The following is a 22,270-nucleotide window of genomic DNA, read 5'->3' as shown; positions in this document are numbered from 1 at the left end:
AAATACACACAAAAGTAGAGCACTATTATAATGAATGCTCAGGTACCCACCACCCGACTTGGGCCCTTATCCAGATCCTGCTGATGTTGTTTTATCAGTTCTCCACTCATGCTTTTTTCCCCTGGAGTATTTTTTTTTAATTAATACTTTTTTTTTTTTTTTTTTGCGGTACGCGGGCCTCTCACTGTTGTGGCCTCTCCCGTTGCGGAGCGCAGGCTCCGGACGCGCAGGCTCAGCGGCCATGTCTCACAGGCGCAGCCGCTCCGCGGCATGTGGGATCTTCCCGGACCGGGGCACGAACCCGTGTCCCCTGCATCGGCAGGCGGACTCTCAACCACTGCGCCACCAGGGAAGCCCCAATACATTTTTATTTTATTAAAAAATTTTTTTCATTGAAGTACAGTTGATTTCCCTGGAGTATTTTAAAGGAGATCTGAGACATATTTGTAAATATAGATGTGTTTTCAATGGCAGTTTCTTCTCTCTGGTTTGAAAACTACCTTTTTCGGTAACAGGGCCATAATACAATGAGACAGCGATTTGCACAAAAAGCTCCAGTTCATGTTGGATAAACTTTACCTGAAATTTTGACCTACTCCTTTTTTTAATACACATCCCAAGAACCAAAGGATGTTCCATGATCAGATTTGACATTTATTTTCAGCTGCGTTTAGTAAACTGTAATTTCTAGACTTGTTCACCTCTTATAAGAGGTGTTTTTTTTTATCCTTTTGTGGTGTTATTAACAACACAGATAACCTCTTGAAACAGGCTTGAGCCACCTGGTCAGCCAGGCCTCCGCAACAAAATTAGGCGTAAATTTTATTAATTCTGTAGATAATGGCTGGTGTCAGTTTTTTGTATTTTTTTTTAAAAAACTAAATGTCTTTTTTAAGTTTCTAAGATAGGTCATTATTTCCCATTATCTGAAGTAGAACTAAAATTTATGGGCTATTGATGTCACACGCTGCATGGTATGTGCTTGTAATTGCACAGAAAGAGGGAGGATGCGTTTGGGGGAGATCTGTTCTCGTAAGCTGTGGTTTCTGATGTCACAGACCCACTTCTGAGTGTATTTCCCCAGTTTCCAGCTCTTGGCAGGCCCACTTGCACACGTTGCAGAGGTGGGAGAGCTTGGGACTGGAGCATGATACACTGACGTCCACACGGAAGGAGGCGATAGCTTTCAAATGCTGGAAATACCTGTCACAACCCAAAGCCTCATGTTTAGTAATTTCCTGTAAGAACAGGTTGGAAATATGAAAATCTTACGTCTCTTCAAAAGTAATATAAAACTGATCTAAACTAAGCTCAACCCTTAAAGTATTTAATAATTCTAAGGTGAAACAGAATCCTTCCCATTAATGGCCTTAATTAAGGCAAATGTTGTATTGGGTAATCCAGCCCACTTTATGAACTTGGTAATTTCTCTTTCTTACTCTGAAATTATAAACTCTCTGTTTTCTTTTCCCCCCAGTTTGGTTACCTAAGCTCAACATGAGTTATTCTCATTGTAAAATAAACAATGTTGAGCAAGTAAGAGCCCTCTTTATACCCTCCAAACTCTCTCTGCTTAGGTGATGTCTTATTTTAGTATGTGTCACCCATGCCTTTTATTATTTATTTATATATACCGATAAAAAAGGTATTTAACAAATACATATTTAGTGGGCTTTTTTTTTTTTTTAAAGCTCTTTGAATCTAAAAGTTATCCAAAGTTTGGCCTTTGGAGGGGAAATTTTCATGAGAAACTGGAATATTTAATATTTAAAATGGAATTTTAGGTATTACTTTGCTTGTCTAAAAGCTTAGCTAACTTATTTTAAAGGGGGCCTCCTGAAGCCAGAATATGTTAGGCAGTTGATCGTAAAGACATATGACTAAAATAGGGAACACAGTATACAAAGGTGTGATAGAACTCTCCGATCCATCACTCAGGTCCTTCTGATTTGAAGGTTAGATGAGGTGTGTAATGTTGGCAGTGTTTTTGATCTGTCTTTGCTAACTTATTTCATGGTTATGTTCATCCTTATATTATCCAAGTCAGCACAAAACTTGATTAACCTTTTCTTTTTTTCATTCCTGTAGGTGCTCAAAGAACAGTACCTTGGCTACAGGAAAATGTTCTTGGGAGATGCTGTGGATGTGTTTGAAGCCAGGCGAGCAGAAGCCAAGAAGTGGCAGAATGCTCCCAGAGTCACTACGGGACCCACCCCTTTCAGCAACATGCCAAACGCAGCAGCCGTTGCCATGGCTGCAACACTTACACAGCAGCAACAGCCTGCTACAGGTCTGAATGCATTCAAGTTATAGCTTCTTACTGTTAAAATGCAGAGAATTTATGTGCATTTTTATGAGTCTTCCTTTTGTGTTAGCACTGAAGAAATTTCTCTGAGTAGCTGTTCCAATACAGTCTAAAAATTGTGATGGACACAATTATAAACCATATACCTGATAAAAATGCAGGGTAGTCTTAGCAATAATTATACATCAATTAGATACTGAATATTGTGAATTAATGTTATTTGCTGTATTGCTATAAATGCCCTTTAGAACATGGTGTTCCACTACTGAATTACATTTAAAAGCAACAGATTCTAAAATTGTGACTGTATTGTGTATTGTTCTAAAGTCAGAGGTAAACCAGCCATAGGTTGGCATTTCTCGTACCTGATGCTGACGGGTGGTGTGCTCTCACATGCAGTGGTTACAGAATGCCCACACTCAGGATGAAGCATGTCTTTATCGACTGAAGTTGTGTTGAAGATCAATAGGTTTGTTTGATCAGAGAACAGGCCTTCTTAACCAAATTTGGAAGAAGGTACATGCTAGAATTATTTGTACCTTTTCAAAATGAACAGAACAGTGGCAAGAGCAGGAAAGAATGTTATGAGATGCTTTGGATTATACATGAAGAAGTATGAGCTGGGAGGTTGAGCAGATGAAAATAACTGGTGAGATACTGGAAAGCAGATAATTTTAGTCCATGGTTTAATTTCACTTCTTACGAGAGAAACATTTTTGTGGTCTAGTTCTGCAGTGTTTAGTTTGGTCTTGTAACTTTCAGAGATGATTACTTATCTTTTTACTCCTGCAGTCCCTATTTTGTCAGGCTTGAAGTGTGACAGAGAAAAATGTAGTCTTAATGGATACTGATTTTTTTTTTACTTGTTCATAAATTTTTGTGTAGCGCTTATTAGTTATTCTATAGCATGTGTGTTTCTGAGAGTTCCTTGTAGTCCAGTAGTAAATTATAGTACAAAAAAGTAAAAAACGTACATCTCTAGATTGCGTTCAGGCTGCCTCTACTAGGGAAGCATTCTCTGGGTTTCACTGTTGGCAGTTTAAAAAATTGTTCTTCACATTTGGAGATGACAGAATTGATGATGGATTTATGCCAAACCCTCCACGCTCCATGGCTGGACCCATGTGAATAGTGGCTGACATAAGGACTGTGTAGTAGTTCTCTAGCTGGCTGGAGTACAGGGTTGCGTTCTCCAGTTACAGAGGGAAAAGAAGTCACTGTGGAGTTGGTTCCTATCAGGTCATTATGGGATGGATAGATATCAAATCAACCCCATAATGACGGTCATCAGTTCTCATGATTATTTACCCAGCTCATCCAACCGACTACAGCACCAGTTTACTTTTTAGGGTTACTATTAATCCCAAAATAGATCAGAGAAGCAGGATTTGGTTAGGTGTTCTTTAAACATAAGGGATTTCTATTCTAATCAATAAAACTGGAGAAAAGTCAGTTAACTGCTGTGCTGTAAGGGAATTTAATTATGTTCTGCGGTGTACAGCTAAAATTGAGGCAGAACCACCTGTCGGATTTTTGTTTTATACACTTTCTTACGTAGGCAGTTTTGAGAGGTTTGTAGGTTTTCACTCTCACATTTTGGGCTTGTGGGCATCTGAAGAAATACGTTCATTCTGTATGAGTGCCTCCTATATGCTAGGCTCCAGGGACGTAAAGGTGAACAATAGAGATATGGTCTTTGCTCTCTGTGGTGGTGGAGAATGTTAGCTGAGTTTAGAGTCATCATCTTGAAGAGCCTTTTGCTCACGTGCTTCAATTTTTTGTGGACTTTCACCAGGCTTTGGGGAAACTGACTCCCTTGAACATTCCCTGCAGTTGTGAAGCCCACATAAGGGCTTTCTAATCAGGTGGCAGGAATTGTAATTTATTAACTTAAACAGTCGTACAGTGTTTTCATTCTGAGCTGTATGGATTTTTGGAACTGAGAAGCCAAACAATAGCGATCATTTTGTATCGTCTTCTTGTTTCCCACCTGTTTCTCTAAAGGTCTCGCGTGCTCCACAGCCCATCCCTTTCTGTCTCTCCCCGTCAGGATTAGCTATTTCAGTCCTGTCACCACTAGAGTGAGACGCAGCAGCTCCGTTAGATGCATGCAGCCCATTAGAAATGCCCCTCTTTATTGCATTGTGCTCTGTTCCCAGTGACTTATTCCCTCTGTCCTGTGACTGATGAAATCTTTTTAAGTGCCAGTAACAAATTGTAAAGACCATCTAGATGAATCTGGATGAGGCTTGTGTGCTGTTTTTACACAGCCCTGTTGGTGTGTGAAAGGTTTGAGTTGTCAGGGGGGGATTTGCTTCTATTTGCATATGGATTCTTGACTTTTTAATGTAAAAAAGCAGGCAGCTTCTTAGGCTGATACCTTCTGAAGGTGCTTTCTGTGTAGTCTTTCTTGGAGGTGGAAGTATGGACATAAGTGACTTCTTGAGCCTTCTTCAATGTCTTTTAATGAAAAAAAAAATATGATAGAACCTAGGCCTGTGTGATTTGTGGTTATTGCTTCTGAAGGCTGAAGAGAACTGATGCCAAACTCCACAGGCTGCTTATGTATGAAATAAGCATCACCCGTGGATTGCATGACGGCAGATCTGGAGTGCACTTGTCCACCAGTGCTTCTGAAGCCTCTTAAAAAGCTTAAGACATTTACGTTAGGCTTTTCGGTATAATTTTAACTTAGGATAGATTGTTTTAAGCTAATGTACTGGGATTAAGTTTTGCTGTTGTGTTTTGACACTTTTAAAAGTTCTTGATGTTTACATAAAAAGACTTTTCTCATATGACTTAGCTGCTGTTTTTAAGGAGAGCTGAGACATTTTGTTAGGAATTCCTACTTTCTAGCTTTTAAGTGTATGTTTGGACGTTTAAGGTGTAGTGTTAAATAGGAAACTTCTTCATTTTACTTCCTTGTGGTTTTATGATTTTGTTATATTTAATAACCAAAGGACATTCCCCATTAAATCAGTAAAATATTTGAAATTGGGGAAGACATTTTTTGTTTTTTAAGAAAAATTATTATTTTAAAAAATATGACTTAGGAATAACCATGCTAGTGACATTAGGTATCTTGAGTGATCATTGAAAATTATAAAAAAATTTTAGCACTTTAGTCCTTTTCCTGTGAATGCAGTTTTACTTTTAAGAAAGTAGAATTTATTCTGGAAAATATGAATTACAGTGCTAAACTTGATTTTGTTGTGTGTGAATATATTATTCAGTAACTTTTGTAAAATGTTACTCTACATGAAGATTTCACTTTGGGCAATCATTGGGATATGTTGCTACTAACTTGGTTTTATTTATGGAACTAAGAGCCTCTCATTGAATGACTAATGACTATTCAGATTTTAAAACAGATTTCTTGAATTGTTTACGTAACATTTGCCTGAAGGATGTAGATTCTGCTTTCTAATAGTGAAAATAATTTATATGGTGGCCAGAGTGTAATATATGCTGATACTTTGGCATGGGAGATATTTATCATGAGTTTTTACTATTAAAAATGTTATACATTTGCCTACTAGTTTTATAAATGATGTTGCCTTCAGAATTTGTGTGAAGGTACAAAACTCAAAATATCATGTACCTGTTGTGCAATGGAAAGTCTTGTCATCGTTAGAGTTCTTGATTACCTGGATCCTGAATATTAATGACTAGAGTTGCTCTTAAAAGCAGACCCGCACACAACACGAAGCATGTTACTTGAGTAACTCTTGGGACTTGTAGGGCTGAGGGCTGTGGTGTGCATTATGCTTTAGGGTCTTCCACCAGCAGTGCCTCCTGTGAACATGTGACACTTAAGTCTCTCAATGTTAAAGAAACTGGACGTGTGTTTTCTACATATTACTCTCATTAGAAATAAGAGGGTAATATGCTTAGTTTCTTTTTCCTGTAGTAACATTTTACAAAAGAGCTGCTAGGCAGGTATTTTATTCTCAAACTGATCTCAAACTGGATGTAAAAATTTAACTCTTTTTTAATTTATTTTGTAATAGTGGTATAAGAACTCTGGCTGCTGTTAGTCCTTATTCTTTATTCTTGGGTAGAAGCTATTGGGAAAGTCCAGTTTCTGTCCCAGTCTAGCAAAATGTAGTTCCTTAGTTTCTTTTTTCTTTTCTTTCCTTTTTCTTTAATGTTTTATAATTTTACACTACCTTTTTGAATATACAAACCTCATTCTTCATTGAACAACTTGAAGGCTTTGATTTCTTTAAAAAGTCTAAATATCAATCTGTATATTACTTTGGCAGTTCCCTCAACTTTGAGATGCACTGATCACTGTGCTTGAAAAAGACAAGACTGAAGATTGTACTATGAAATTTATCAAATAATTTTCATAAATTATTTATCAAATATGAGAGATTTATAGATTTTTGTATTCTGCTTAGTTAAAAAAAAAGGTAGTTAAAAAAGGGAGGCTAGTAAGTTTGATGCTATTCTTGCCAAACAAACTCAGCCAAAATCTTTAAAGTAACAAATGGGAAAAGGATGACTAATCGTTCTGCATCTGAGTACATTTTCCAAGATGTTGGAAAGAAACTTCTGAATTGAAATCTTGAATGTATTGAATCTGTCAAGGTACACAGCGGTGCCTTTGTAAATGTTCATTCTCTATCTTATTTCATCAGGTGATAAGTGGTGTAATGTAGCAGAGCTTAACAGTAGAACTCAGTTATCACTCTTTGTGAACAAGTTGGAATTGTCATGTTACTGTGTAATTGATTTGCTTTAAGATGAACAATAAATTTAATAAAATAAAACATTGTCTTGTTTTTTATCTATTTATTTATATATCATTTATATTTCCTATAAGAAATCATGCCTAGTTTTTGGTACTTACTCTTATGAAGTAACATGATGGTTTTGCATGTTAGTGTCAGTCTCTTTTGATCAATTGAGACTTGACTCTAACAGTTAAGGAGCTTATTTTAAAAAGAAAAAAAGTAAAAACGTTTACTGAATACAGCAACTAGTTTTATCAGAAAACAAGCGGAGAGATCTAAAACCATTCTAGAAGTAGAACTAAAAGAACTATAATTTACAATACATTAAAGATTTCAAATTATTTAAACTAACACTCATCTTTCCGTGTGGTAAGCCTCTTTTAATTGTCTAGTGTGAACAAGTTAATTTTTTTAAATTTATTTTTGGATAGGTAAATCAGCTGGGACAGATAAATTAGGCTGGGGGGACATCCTGAAAACTAAGTTTTAGCAAATAGAATTTGTTAAAAGTAATCACTGTTCATTTTAAAAATAATTTCATAAAGTAACTTTAATCTTGAAAGAGTAAGGCAAATTTGTTTTTTTTCCCCCCCCCATTTTTTTTTTTTTTTTTTTATACCAGGGCCACAGCCATCTCTGGGAGTTAGTTTTGGAGCGCCATTCGGCTCAGGTATTGGCACTGGCTTGCAGTCAAGTGGCCTAGGTTCTTCAAACCTTGGAGGTACACTTTAACTTTTCTCGTATTGCATTGGACTGTGATACATTTGAATTGCTACCAGCCTGTAAACACTTCTAAGAGGATCTGCTCTTTGGGAAGTTAAGGTTCTATCTGGCAAAAAGGATTCTCCAAACATAATCAGTGCTTTCTAGTATTAGATTTAGAACTTAAAAAATCATTTCATGTCTGTGAATAGTAAATATAAAAACGTATTAAAAATCAAATGGTAGGGATGTTCATATTTTCAAAGGAATATGCTAAAATATGAACTTGAAAATTACTTCGTTTTATTAAATTAACTTAAAAAAATTAGTTGGAGTCCTAACTACTGCTGGACATACATTCTACTAAGCATCTTCTCTTTCTGCAAATGAACACTTTAAATGGGGACATAATTGTATTATAAATCGAACAGCTTGACTTCTCTCCATTCCTGAGCGCTTCTGGCATATTTGCCTTTATGCATACTTGTATACATAGGCAGTTAAGTTTATCTCAGTAGATTCATAAGTTAAGTCTAACTAGTAAGGTAAGTCTTCTGCAAAAGCATGTTAAATACAAATGCATTCCCAGTTCTCTGGTGTGGATAATTGAAGGTTGATTGTATTTTGACAGGTGCATTGTCATGTAACGAATAAGATTCCCTTATTTCCATTAAAGTATATCATTATAAGAGGGAAAGCCTATAAGCTATTATGGTTATGTAATATATTACACTCTAATGGGAATTATTGGGAGTATGGCAGACAGCGTAATTCCTATGATCTGTATTCCCGTTTGTTGCCATATTTCGTAGAGTTACGGGCAATAATACTGTCAGGCTCAGTATTTTAGATAAGCTGTTGCAGAGTAGCCGAAGATGAATCGGATTCCATTTTCTGAGCACTTGAAACCAATCTTCCAGCACTTGGCAAAATCCCCTCTTGCACTCTGTATGATGAAGACACGTGCTTCGTTTAAATTGTGACTGTAGTGTTGTTGGGAGAGAAGCCTCGACGCCCCCCCTCCCACTTTCTCAGCATTGCGTTGCTGCTTCTGTGGCAGGAGCCTGCTCTTCCTGAGTAGCTGTAGAGTGACCGACCCTTGTGTAGTCACACAGGGTTCCAGTGGTAAACTTCGTAAGTGAGAATGTCTTCGCAGGAAGCAGAGTAAAATTACTGTGTGTGGTACTTTGCATTGAAACTGTTGTGCGTGCCTTGCTTATTTATGAATTTAGTGTTTTTTTTTCCTGAAATGAAATATCCTTAAGTAGATATGTGTCTATCTGTTCGACTAAAATCATACTTGAATGGTCACTGAAATTTCTAGTCCGTTTGGGAGAGAAAGTACTAATATGACCTTGTTTTTTATGGCTTTGTTCTTTAAAAATTACGGATCGGTCATAAGCTTAGTCTAAGTAGATCTAAATGTTTTATTTCAGAATTGATCTGGTTCTTCCAAAAGTCTTACGCAAAGGAGTAAAGCAGATCTCCTTAGTAAGGCCGTGGTTCTCAACACTGTTTATTAGACCACTGATAATTTGGGTATTACTTGTCAGTATCCTTTCACCTGTGTTTTTACCTGCCGTGTGTGTCTCTCTATCACCCCCACTAGGCTTTGGAGCTAGCTCTGGTTTTGGATGCAGCACCACAGGGGCCTCCACATTTGGATTTGGAACAACAAATAAACCCTCAGGAAGTCTTAGTGCAGGTTTGTGTGTTTTGGCCTGAACTTCAGGCAGATTCAAAGGTGCACATTATTTAATTTTAAAAGTATAAGTGTTGTTATTTCCGGTATCCAAAAAAGATGCCTGATTCAGTTTCTACCCACTGGATGAAGCCTGCAAGCCTAGTAATCATGCATAGCTTTCTCTGTCTCATATGCTGAAGGTCAGGTTTGTAGAACGTTTCTAACAACTTAAGTTTGATATAATAAATAACTACATCGTCTTTTTAACTAAGTAGAGATTATTTTGAACCCAAAGACCAGTTTTATGTTTAAACAGTTTTCTTCGTTATTACAAAAATGAACCCATTGCGAAAGTTTTATCATTATTCATTCAGGAGAATAGTTTCTCTTCTGAAGAGGTGTTCTTTAGTTATAAGCCCCCCTGATTTTAAGAATACCAGTCTTACAAATGATGATTAACTGGCTTCTTTGTTCATTTTTGACATAGGTATAATCTCTTGACACTTCTACTAGAAACTTCCAAATTCCATCTACTTTTGCATTTGTTTCTATATTTGTAAATAATGACTTGTTTTAACGTGCAATTCTTAGGGATAAATAGCATGCCTAAAATAATAGTACCGATTAAAGTTTTTAATTGCGGGAATTTGAAGGAAATTCCATTTAAAATTAAGTGGTGTTTAAAATCAGTAGTTCCTAGGGAGTAAGATAATAGCGTTCAGTGGTATCAGGATTATAATATGCATATATTAACATTTAGTTAGCTAGGCAGTAATAGTATTTGATCTTAATTATTGGAGGGCTCTGCTCTTCTGTGTAGTCATTGTCCTGGAAATTGTGGGTTAAGGCTTTCTTGGAGGACTTAGAATTGCAAGGGTGGGTCCAAAGGCTGTGAAAGTCTCTTCTTTACATTTTGATAAAATGTTTCTGGAGGGCTGAGGAGGAGGGTACCTTGGCATATTTAATTAACACGAAAGTGGCTGCCAATTTGAAGTTTTCTGTCGAGTTCAGTTATTTGTGTAAAGTTTCTCTCTTGCTCTGGATCACTAAACTTCTGTCTGTAATGGTGCCACTTAGTTGTCCGCTAAATTATTTTCCTGTAAAATTCCATGTTAGAAATTCAGGGCCCTAAGATATTTGCTATTTGCATAGGTTATATAGTCTTTCAGCTAGACACTTAGCTCTCATCCCCATTTTTTATGTTTGCTTTTGTGATTTAACTTCTGATATGAATATTTTCTTCCCTAAACATAAGGCTTTGGCAGCTCAAGTACATCTGGGTTTAACTTCAGCAGTCCTGGCATCACGGCGTCAGCTGGTTTGACGTTTGGGGTGTCCAATCCTGCCTCTGCAGGCTTTGGAACAGGAGGACAACTCCTTCAGCTGAAGAAGCCTCCAGCTGGAAACAAAAGAGGAAAAAGATAAACATGGGTTGATGTGTTGAGAGAATCCGTAGCAGCACCGTTCATTCTCTGAATCTATTTTTCTAAAGTTGAAGCAGGAACTAAATTGCATCCCAGGAGCTGTATAAAGTTTTGATAGTTTTTCCTTACTTCTGGAATTTGAACTCTGTTCTCGTTTGCCGTGCTAAACAACTTTTCTCTTGTGTATCTGAAACCTACTTGTGTATTTTTCATTATTTTGATTCTCAGTGTAAGAAATATTACATCGCTGATTGGTAGAACCTACTACTATTTAACCTAGTGTTTGAGCAATGTTTTTGTTGATAAGGTTTACATTATGTGAATATATGCACATTTGTTTCTTATGTAGATGGTATGAACTCTAGGGCCTATACCAGAATCACTTTGTTCCTTGATAAAAGGCCTTCTGAACTACACTGCAGGGCATCTTGTGAATATGTATGTAAAATATATACAGGATAATACACACAATTGTGTGTGCATATAGAATATATATTTACAGACCTACAACTTTTGCCTCAGACTGTTCCCCTTTTCTAAGGGTACTCCATTTTTCACCTTTTATGCTTCAAATCCTCAGTGCTTGTAGAACAAGGAGCTAAAGGCACCAAGTCATTGTAGTTATTTGCTTAAAGACTTAGTGAAATGGTTACTGGTGTAAATATTGACCAACTCAACTTCATTGTCCCCAGTCTCTCCCATTTTTGTTTCCATGTTAATCTCAGCAGCTGCTCCAGATGAGGGCTGCTGGGACTCATCAGACCGACTTCAACAACTTTATTATCCTATATATCCTCATATCTGAAATGAACCTTCAAGAGCATATTTGAACTCCAGACTGGTGTTCTGGGGGCAAAGAGCTATTAAGCCAAACTGATTCTATGCAGGTGAAGGATGCACTATTATTTTAGTGGAGACTTTTCTAGCTATTCCAATAGAGAGTTCTTATAGGGCTATCGATATTGACACCAAATGGAGTCGCTTATCAGCCTCTTTTATGTCTTAAGTAAGTGCTTAATTTGGAATAAAGAAACAGTATATTTTAAGAAAAAAAGTATTCTTTGTAGCCACAGTAAACTATCCCCCGTTTTAACAGTGAACAGAGAGCTCCAGGTAATAACATATAGAGACATGTCAGGTTTCATCTGTGTGTTATTTGTATTAGTATTAGTGACAGAGAGTGGGTGAAAAAGAGAGCCCTTGGAAAGAGAACTGCCTTAGCCATGATTTCAGACAGAAACCGTTAAGTAGACCTATTTTATCTTTCAAGTGCAGTTTTCAGTTGGGATGTGAACATGGAATTTCACTGAAAATAGTTTAATTTTTTTATATAGAAGGTTTTGTACATAATGTGCATCAAGTGAATATTTTCAGAATCATTTTCACCAAGGCACCTTTTTTTCTAAAATAGGTATATATATACATGTATATATATATATATACATGTATATATATATACACACACACACACACACATATATTTTAGTATAACGTTAGTTGGGTTTGATTATGAAAGTGTTGTCAAATCTGTTTTATTTATCTGCATATAGCGATGATTGGCTTTTGGAATTGAAATTTTTGCGCCTTGATGCATTAAAATAAGGAAAATGCTTTGTTTCTGAGCATGAAAGTTGTTTTTATTTTTGCATACTTCCCCAATACTGCAGTCACCAGATCCAGGTTTTGGGGAAGGGTAGGAAAACATGTGGTTTTGTGTTTTGAATTAATGTCAGAATTAAATACACATTACAGCAAGCTTTTTTTAAAAAGGACATTGCATTGTACTGGAAAAAGCTGGATATTTATATTTCTTGTGTTTTTTTCTTTATATATTTTACATTTTAATATGTTGACCATTGGGAATTTGTAACAGATCAATTTGTGACAGGAGTTTAAATGTGTCGTCACTGTGTCCATTGTCTCCACTTTGTCCAGAGCCTGTCATTATGTAAACAATAAAATTTACTGTGTCACTTGCTTTGAATCTTTATAGGTGTCAGTAGTTGTTATTCATATGTAATTTTCTTATTATTCCTCTTCTATTCTCTGGTTGGTTTTCAGTGTTTTGTTTTCACTGGTTTATACATCTTGCTCTTTTGAAAAAAAACAAAAGGCTGAATACAAGATAGCAAGTTCTTTGTCACTTGCTTTTGTCTTCTCAAAATTACAAAAACGTTTTAAATTATACACAAAAATATTGAGTAAAAAGTGAAAGTTGCCTTCAGCTCCTGGGCCCCAAACCCACTTTCTTCCCCACAGTGTCTGCTCTTTGTGGTTTGGTGTGTATCCTTTCAGATCCTTTTTAAAAATGCCTTTTCAGCTTGTGTACAAATGTTCATTCTTTTTCTCTCTCTCATTTTCTCACATTTATTGTCTCTTAGATTCTTTTTCTTTTTTTTTAAACAAATGGGTTAACAGTCTGTGTGTTCTGTGACTTCCTTTTTTTCCCCTTTAGTGGCGTATCTTCTCTGCGTGTCAGTCCGTGGAGATTGACTTTTTGCTTACTGTCCCGTGGCATGGACGCCCGGTGATTTGTTCCAAATGTTCCCTTTTCTTTCCAGTATTTCGCTTTCACAGAAGAGCTGCAGTGAATATCCTTGAACATGACTCTTGGTGCTTACGTTTAATGTTTCTCTGGGATCGATTGTAGAAGAGGAATTGCTGAAGAGGCATACAAGCTGTATGTTTTAATGTCAGACTGCCTTCCAAAAACGCTATATAAACAGACACTCCTGTGGTATGTGTGAGTACCCACTTCCTGTCTGCAGCCCTAGATAGTATCAGTCCTTAAAACAAGTACATGTGAGGTTGAACTTTTTAGCATGCATGTTAGCCATTTACATATTAACCTAGTTGCATGGTAATGTCCTGTGTCCGTTTTTACACCAGATCATTTAGGAGTTTCTCCTTAGGGTCTCTGTAGACAATGTGTGCTAGTATTTTTCTTATGAGACAGGTTGGACTTCTGGAGTCAGCTGGGCCCAGACCCCTGCCTCGAACCTGTGTGGTCTTGGGCAAGTTTCTTTTCTACACCCCAGCTTCAGCACCTGCCAAGTGAGGACAGTGAAGGCAGGTGGCTGTGTGAAGGTGAAGTCTACGTAAGGCACTTGGGTGCAGGACCTCTGACGCTGCAGAGGCATTTACCGTTCCCGCTCCGGTTCCCCAGCTGCTCACTATAGCTGGTTGCTTTATTTCGGTTCCTGACGGGGAAGCTGCCCTATCTTCTTTTTCTGTTTTTTTGTTCTGTTTTTGTGTTGGGTGGCTATTCTACAACCCTTATACTCTTTAGGATGTACCTATTTTGTCAAGTTCGATTTTTCTTAGGAAAAATCCTACTGGGATTTTTGATTAGGTTTACACAAATAAAATATATATCTGGGGAGAATTCACATCTTCATATGTACAGCATGGTATATGCATTTCTTAGGTCTTTTATTTCAGCAAGGTTTTACAGTGCTTGTTAGATCCCTGGTGGTTTTCCCTATCGGCATCTTAATTTTATTCCTCAGTGAGGATGTGTATCCTACAGTTAGTACAAATGCAGATTAACTGTTCTTTTGTGATAACATAGTAAGCCCAACTTAATGTACTGCTAATCTCAAATAGAGATTTTCACAACGAGGGAAGCTGAATAGTGCCTTTAGAAGTTTTGCAGTGGGATACTTTCGTGTGCGACATATTTGGGTTGCAACGGTCTATCGTGAGATAGGCAGCATCCGCTTCCTCTGTGCCTTGCCCCCGCCTCTCACTGTGGGTAAGTCTGGCTGCACTGTGCCTTTGGGAGCGCGCCACACGGTGTTGCTCAGGGGGCACGACTCGGGGGCTCGCTAACGTGGGCCCGGGGGTCTCATCTGAATCTCACGGTCGTGTCTCATTTGTTGTGTGTAGTCTGTTCGGGCAGCACACGCAGAACTCTGTATCCTTGACCTTGTTCAGTCTCAGTATGATCCTAGAAGGCAGAAATCCCGTGTGTCTAGATGGAGGAACTGAGGTGTAGGCTAAGCGGTTTCCCCAAGGCCACACAGCTCTTAAGTCCTGCAGCTGGGGATTTTCTGTGAAACAGGGATAGCAAGCTAACCTTCATGCCCATCCTTTGGAAGGCACCGAAGGTAACGTGGTTACATGATTTATACGGGGCAATTGCACACATACAGTAGACTGGTCCCTGCAGGTAAGGGAAGTACCGAGGGCCCTGGGGCCTGAGGGAGAACAGTCACCCTCTAGGGTGCAAGGAGTGTTAGGAAGACATCCCAGCTCCTGGCAGACAGGGTGGTCTGTCCACCTCAGACAGGGTAAGGGGAGCAGTTTGGGCTGTTTGAATCTTGTAAGAAGTTTAACAAGAAAGCCTTTCCAGGAAGGCTCGCCTGACCCCTGTAACTGAAACAAACACCACAGACTCAGACTGAGTGCGGCTGGATCCTTTTCTTGCCATGCGGAGATGCACCTCAGTGGCCCAAGAAAACCATGGAAATGGGCTGCAGGGGCTGAGAGACAGCAGCAGATGGAGGATAGGGTAGGGATTACCAGAAAAATTGGTCTTGGCCCAGAATATTTTTGCCTTTCTCACTCCTTCATTCAGTGCCCATTTTTCTCTTCTTCTTAATCTGTCAATTCAAACAAACAACCTACCAGGTCACAAAGGTTGCAGTGCTGAGGGTAGGCTGTAGATTTAAGTTGCAGAGAACTTGGTTTTGTCATCCTCACCCCTCTGAGTCCCCTGGTAGCAGGTCAGTTTACTTCAGTAAATACTTAGATTTGCCATGTGTGAGTCGCTGATGGGAGCTTAGAGGGTACAGATATAACTTGTTTCCCTCCCTCAGTCCTGTGAGGTAGATACTATCATTCCTTTTTTACAAATGAGAAAACAGGCACAGAAGTTAAGTAGTTACGGTCACTCAGCTAGTAAGTGGATGGGCCGGAGTTCAAACCCAGGCAGTTTTCTCAGAGTCTAGACTTTGATGCAAATAAGTATAATGCAGGCTGGGCTCTCTTATTAAGTTATGGGATAAAGATACAAAGAAAATTCTTGTGAGCACGGAATAGAGATTCTTCAGGCTTGGGGGAGTCAGAAATCTGTTGTACTAGAAAGTGGCTTTGAGCAGTGAGTATGAATATGATTTATTTTTATAAAGTATTTACAATTTGAAATTAAACATTTAATTAAAAGTAATCATAAATAAGTGTGAACAGCATAAAGGGATAAAATTAAAAACCACCAATACCCCCGTCTCCAGAGGAAGTTCCTACGTTCCTTTTCATCTTGATTCTTGTTTTTCTTCATTCTTTTTAACAGCTGCATGGCATATATGCCTGTATCCTGTTTAACTAGTTCCTTTGGTGAACACTTAGATGGTTTCTGGTTTTTTTGGCTATTAGAAATGATTCTACTAGGATAGGTGAAAATAGTATCCAATTTTATTGACATTTCTTTATGTGAGTTTGAACATTTTCATGTGGGTATTGGCCATCTTAATTATTTGTAAGAGCTCTTTGGATGCAATCACTTTCTGTAGAAATGTTTGGAAAAATTAACAATTTTAAATCTTTAGTCTTGGATTCGTGTGACTGTTTTTTAAAAAATCACATCACCCCATTTCATGTTGTTTTTAAACATTCTTAATATTTAAATTACTTGTCTTATGTATGGCAAATGTTTCACAGTTAATCTTTTCACGTCTGTTTATGGTCACTTGTTTTCGTTGTGTAGAAATTTTAATTTTCTTACGTTGCCAACATTTATTAGTCCTTTTGAAATGACTTCTGGGAATGAGTGAAAACTCGGTGGGAGGAAAAAAGAGAATAAGACCTTTTAAGTTATACAGTTTACAAAGTCATATTAATATTTCATTGACACATCATAACTGTATGAAGATGCCTTTACAAGATTCAGCTGGGTGGCTGGGGTCAGATTGTAATGGGCGTGTCTGGACCGAAAGACTTCACACCGCGAGGAAGTTTTTGAGCCCTGCAGTAACATTAAGGTTAATAACGTTAACCTTAATAATGGTACGGTAATTTCTCTTTTACAGATGAGGGAAGAAGTTAAGTAATTTGCCCAAAGTTATGCAAGTACGAAGTGATGATGCCAAGACTCAAACCCCAATATTATAGGTGTCATTCTAGTGAAATCCTCTTGCAACAGGTGATCATACGGAGAGCACTTTCAGCCCAGTGTCAGATATAATTAAAATTGCTCATATATGAGTAGAATAAAACGTCATTGACAGTCATCCCTATTTTTGATGATATGTAAATATTTAAAGATATATTTTGTATATTTTTGTATATCAATATTTTGCCCCTCTATTTGACTTTATATTATTAGTCCAGGGAATTTATTAGCCTTGAAAATAGCAGGATTTGTCTTCATTTTTTAATTCTTATCTTTTTATCAGAATCACATAACAAGGTTTAAAGAGTCAGATGTCTCTCTAAGGTTCATTACAAAAGCAGCACTCTCCGCTTCCTCTCCTTTTTGAAGGGGCTGTTTTGACCTTGTTAAGCTTTCGGCCAACTCTGTTTCCAGTCCCACCTCCACTGCTATTTGCTGAAACACTAAGGCTTCCCCACTGCAAGCTTCACGTTTAGCTTTCTTGATTTTGCTGAGTCAGTTATTCCCATTCCAGTTCCTAAAATGTCATTGCCTCTTTTCCTATTTTCATTGTCTCTGTGGTTTTAGGCCACTTTTAAAACTTTAATCTTTTTATGGTGGTAATTTTATTGGAAATTCATTTAATTTAAAATTTCAGTTTTCTTTTCTGGAAGTTGTGATTGGTCCTTTAAAAAGTATGCCTGGGTCACTTTTTGGTAATCTCTTATTCCTTATTTACACTTTCTTTTCTTTATGTATTATTCAACATACTTATTTTGTATTTGTCATTGGTAAGTCCAATACCTAAAGTCAATAGGGTCTGATTTTGTTACTTGTTTTCTCTGCTGTCTTTTGTTCCATGTGACTTGTCTTTCTCCTTGTGTTTCGTAATTTTTATTTGTGAGCTCGTCTTTGATAGGAATTTATCAATTCTTTGAGGCCGAAGATGTGCTCCTCCAGACAGGAACTTCTGTCAGGCCCCTGAGGGCATGGCCAGCCCGGGTCCACTTTAACGTAACGTCTCACTCTGAGGATGTTTTGGACCATGTATGAAGTGTGACTTGAAACCATAGTCCCTGTTGAGAGTCAGCTCTAAGCAGTGAATTCTCAGAGCAGAATTTTCTTTCACTTCAGAGAGCCAAGGCTACAAGAGGCAAGTTTTCTTTGTCAGATACTTTATCTACATATCTGTCTATCTGCCTGTCCTTTCTATCTATTATCTGTCTATCTATCTATCTCCCTCCCTATCTATCTATCTCCCTATCTATCTGTCTCCCTATCTCCCTATCTATCTATCTGTCTATCTATCTATCTATGGTAGTGCTAAGAAAGGGGTTGGCAAAATATAGCCTGTGGGTGAAAACCAGGCCACTTCCTGTGTTTATAAATAAGGCTTTACTAGGGCACAGCCGTGCCCACTTGTTTACTGACCATCTGCGACCGCTTCTGCTCATCCACAGCAGAGGTAAGTAGTTGGGACAGCGACCGCATGGCCCGTGAAGCCTAAGATAATCACTATCTCTGGCCCGCTGGAGAGAATGTCTGCAGACTCCTAGTGTAGACCTTTGACAGCCCTGTTCTGTAGGGGTTCTTTGATCTCCTTGCCTCACATCCTTACATCACTTAGGGTGTGGTCAAGCTGCTCTATTAGAGGACTCAAGGTACAGTGGCTTAGAGAAGATGGTTCCTCTTTCACACGGTGGTGCAGGGAGCTGTCTGGGGGTGACATGGCTGCTCAGGGGCCCAGACTCCCGACTGTGGTTCTGCCCCGTCTGCGTGGTGGGATGGATTTGCACTCCAGCTCCTGGAGGAAGGAAAGGGTGGAGAGGAGAGGGACACTTTTCCTCTGCAGAGTGTGATCCAGCGGTTGCACAGGTCGCTTCTGCTCATGTCAGCTGGCCAGAACCTCCTTGCAGGGCTGCAAGTGAGGCTGGGGGTGTCTTTTGGTGGGTGGTCTCACACTCCCCTAAACTCCTGTTGGCAGAGAAGAGGGAAGAAGGGTTCCTGGGCCTCGGCTTGACTCTTGAACAGCTGCTGAGACTTGGCATCAGGGGCCACTACCAGTCTCAGGTACCCCTTCCTCAAGCTTTGACTTCATTTCTGGCTTCTAAGAATTTACCTTACTTCCGTGCTAACTCAGCTGTGAGTTTAAAAGGCACGTTTAAAAATTATATCCATCACTTTCTGCTGTTTTGTATTTTTGGACATCTAATCCAAATACAGTTTTAAATAGAGGGCTTTGACTTAATTTTTATGGGCCTACCTTCTGTTGAATCTCTCTTATTCCTGATTTGGGTGTAAGCTGACCTAGATTGCATCTGAGCTCAGTAGTGATTGTAGTCTCCTTTGTCCATGATCTAGTCTATATTATTCTTTCTTCAGAATAACTTTCCTTCTCTTGGCTTTTATTTATTTTTATTTTTTTTTTCGGTATGCGGGCCTCTCACTGTTGTGGCCTCTCCCGTTGCGGAGCACAGGCTCCGGACGCGCAGGCTCAGCGGCCATGGCTCACGGGCCCAGCCGCTCCGCGGCGTGTGGGATCTTCCCGGACCGGGGCACGAACCCGCGTCCCCTGCATCGGCAGGCGGACTCTCAACCACTGCACCACCAGCGAAACCCGGCTTTTACTTTTTCACTCTGTTTCTGGTGTTGCTCTTTAGTTTTGGCTTCTGTGACTTTACGTTCAGAGGTTACAGACTAGAGTTCTGCCACTTGATCTTTCTAGTCCACAGAATGTTTGCTGATTTTTAAAAATCAGATTTTACATAAAATTCCAAATCTCTTACTTCTGAGAACTCAGTGGAAGGATCTGGCAGCAGTGCCTCAGCCTTCCTGCAGAGGGAGCTGCCCCTTCAGCTGTCACTCATCCTCCAGTTATCCCCACTCCCCATCCCTCTCTACCGCCTCCTGCACTCACATCACTCTACTTACTGAATCATCTGTTTGCCCCTGGCTTTGTCCACCCCTCCTTCCCGCTTTCATTACCCCAGGAGTCCTCCCCACACACTCCCCACTGGTGCCATGACTTGTGTAGGAGGGTGGGGGAGGTATTTTCTCCATTTCACAATAGGGAAAACGAACTCACAGGGCAGGTGTCACACACAGGCGTTAAAGTTCCAATGGTCAGTCTGTTCACAAACAAGCCTTAGGAAGGAAAATGTACTCACGTGTAGTAAATTCCTCAGTGCTGGGAAAGCATTTGATGTCAATCACTTTGAATGCAGTGAATCTGGAGCTCTGCAATTTCAGAGTTGCAGAATCTGGAGCTCTGCAGAGCAGGGCAGCTGGCAGCAGGGGCAGGAGGGGTGGTTTCCTTCCTACCCCAGGGCGAGTTATAAATGCTGCACAGGTACTCAGCGCACAGTGTATGTTTCCTAACCTGTTGTGTTATGACAGCCTTCTGTAATGAGACTTTTTTTGTGTTTTACTCTTTTGTAAGTACGTTAATAACAAGGAATGATTCTTTCCAATCATTGTTTACATCTTCTGTGTTAGCTGCACAGAAGGTTGGTCTAAAGAGCAAGGTTCTTTTAAATAATTTAGCCCAAAACAGTAATGTGCTGAGTATTTATTCCTCCTGGTCTCAAAAAGAATTCCTTCTGCTCCAAAATACTATGTTTTATTTACAGTTGGTTTAGAATGAGCGATTCTTCACTTTTTAAATCCTGTGTTTGCAGATAATAACATATTTCTGAACTATTATAAGCCAAGCAGGCTTTAATCTGTGCTGTCCAAGTGGTGGCCACTAGCCCTATGTGGCTACTGAACACATGAAATAGGGCCAGTGGGACTGGAAACCTGAATTCTAAAGTTCATTTGAATCAATTTAAAATTTTAAAACTGACGTTCAGTTCAAATACTGGGCAACGTTTAAGTGTGTCTGGAACTACTTGGCTACATGAGTCTACTTTTTCAATTTTACAAAACCTAAATGCAAACCAAGTAGTTCTAAGGTACATTTAGCATCCAGGTTGAGAAGCATTTGCGTATAAAATTCACACTGGATTTCAGAGACTTAGTGTGAAAAAAATGTAAAATATTAATATTTGTATATTGATTTCATGTCGAAAGGATAATATATTGAGTTGAAACATGATTAAAGTTAATTTCATGTATGTCTTTTACTTGTTTTAATGTGGCTAGTAGAAAATTTTAAATTACGTATGTGACTTTATATTTTTTGGACAGTGCTGGTTTAGATGATACTGACCATGGTCCTGGGACCATATATGGCTTATTATACACCAAAAAGAGAAATAAATTGCAGATTTTTAATTTGCTTCTTTTTAAAATAATCTCGATGTCAATCGTTGTAACAGCCTCCTGTGTGGTATCCCTGCTTTCATTGTCTCTGCCCTCTCCACCAGCAGAATTCCTAGTTACCTTCTCAAAATGCAAATAGGATTATGGGAAGCCAAGCTCTTTGGCGCTCTTTGTTCCAAACTCTCCAGCATAAAATGCAAGCCCCTCACAGCCTCGTCCTTACTTTCACCCGCCCCTTGGGGCACCGTCACACCAAGGGCCTCCTAGAACTGCACATCCCTTCCACCCCTCTGCTTGTGCACGAGCCGTTTCTTTGGAGTAAATGCTGGCCTTTCAGTGCCATCTTGCCTCATCCTTCCCAGCTCCTCCTGCAAAGTGAATACACACCTTTGCACTCTGCTTAGACTTTGGGCCTCAGAGGGCAGGCTTCCCACGTCATGGTTTTGTTACTTGATGGTCTGTTTGTCGCCCACGTTAGATTGAGTAATCCCAGAAGAGGAGCCCTGTCTTGTGTTTGTTTTGGTTTGGTTTTGTATCCTCAATACTTATCATCTAATTGGACTCCATAAATACCTCTGAATTAAGTAATTAGTGCAGTGCAGTGGGAAAAGGTTAGTTAACTCAGTGACCCATTGCCGACCTATCTCTGTCTAGATGTTGGAACCATGCTGCTGGGGTCTTTAGTAAAATAGAGTGACCAATACCTGTGTTCCAGGTTGATTGTGCAAATTGAAATGAGTTAACTTATGTAAGGTGTAAGCTAAGCATGTAGTAAATATTAACTACACTTCTCCTAATACAGTCTAAACTATTTTTCTTTTTCTCTCAGGCAACAAATCACGGGTTTTAACTGGATTTCGAAAACCCAGTGTTACAGAAACCAATGAACTAGGAAGAAAAATCCAGTTCTGAGCAGGCATTGAATCAGCAAATATCTACTTTGCAAGGAACTTCTGATTATCATTTTGGGAATCTCATTTAAGAACAGAACTACATGTCGTAGAGTGTTTGGTCAAGATTTTTAGAATTCAGGAAAGAAAACTTGCCCCTGTTGTTTAAGGA

At 38.9% G+C, this 22,270-nt stretch overlaps 1 protein-coding gene across 5 annotated transcripts in view; it reads left to right on the top strand.

Annotated features, from left to right (window-relative positions):
- The window catches only part of NUP58 (nucleoporin 58), a 35,042-nt gene extending 22,200 nt beyond the window's left edge, over positions 1-12,842 (top strand). For 4 of the 5 annotated variants that reach the window (XM_067713704.1, XM_067713707.1, XM_067713705.1 and 1 more), the window contains 4 exons: positions 2,089-2,290; positions 7,667-7,765; positions 9,356-9,451; positions 10,686-12,842. In XM_067713704.1, coding sequence (XP_067569805.1) covers positions 2,089-2,290; positions 7,667-7,765; positions 9,356-9,451; positions 10,686-10,855 — 567 coding nt within the window. In that variant the 3' untranslated portion in view covers positions 10,856-12,842. The remainder of the gene's footprint in view (positions 1-2,088; positions 2,291-7,666; positions 7,766-9,355; positions 9,452-10,685) is intronic. The other variant, XM_067713706.1, reaches the window with a different exon arrangement.
- Positions 12,843-22,270: the final 9,428 nt, after the last annotated feature.

This window comes from Pseudorca crassidens, chromosome 18 (assembly GCF_039906515.1).
Source record: "Pseudorca crassidens isolate mPseCra1 chromosome 18, mPseCra1.hap1, whole genome shotgun sequence".
NCBI lineage: Eukaryota > Metazoa > Chordata > Mammalia > Artiodactyla > Delphinidae > Pseudorca > Pseudorca crassidens.
The sequence above is the reverse complement of the archived record's forward strand: the minus strand, read 5'-3'. Positions and strand labels throughout refer to the sequence as shown.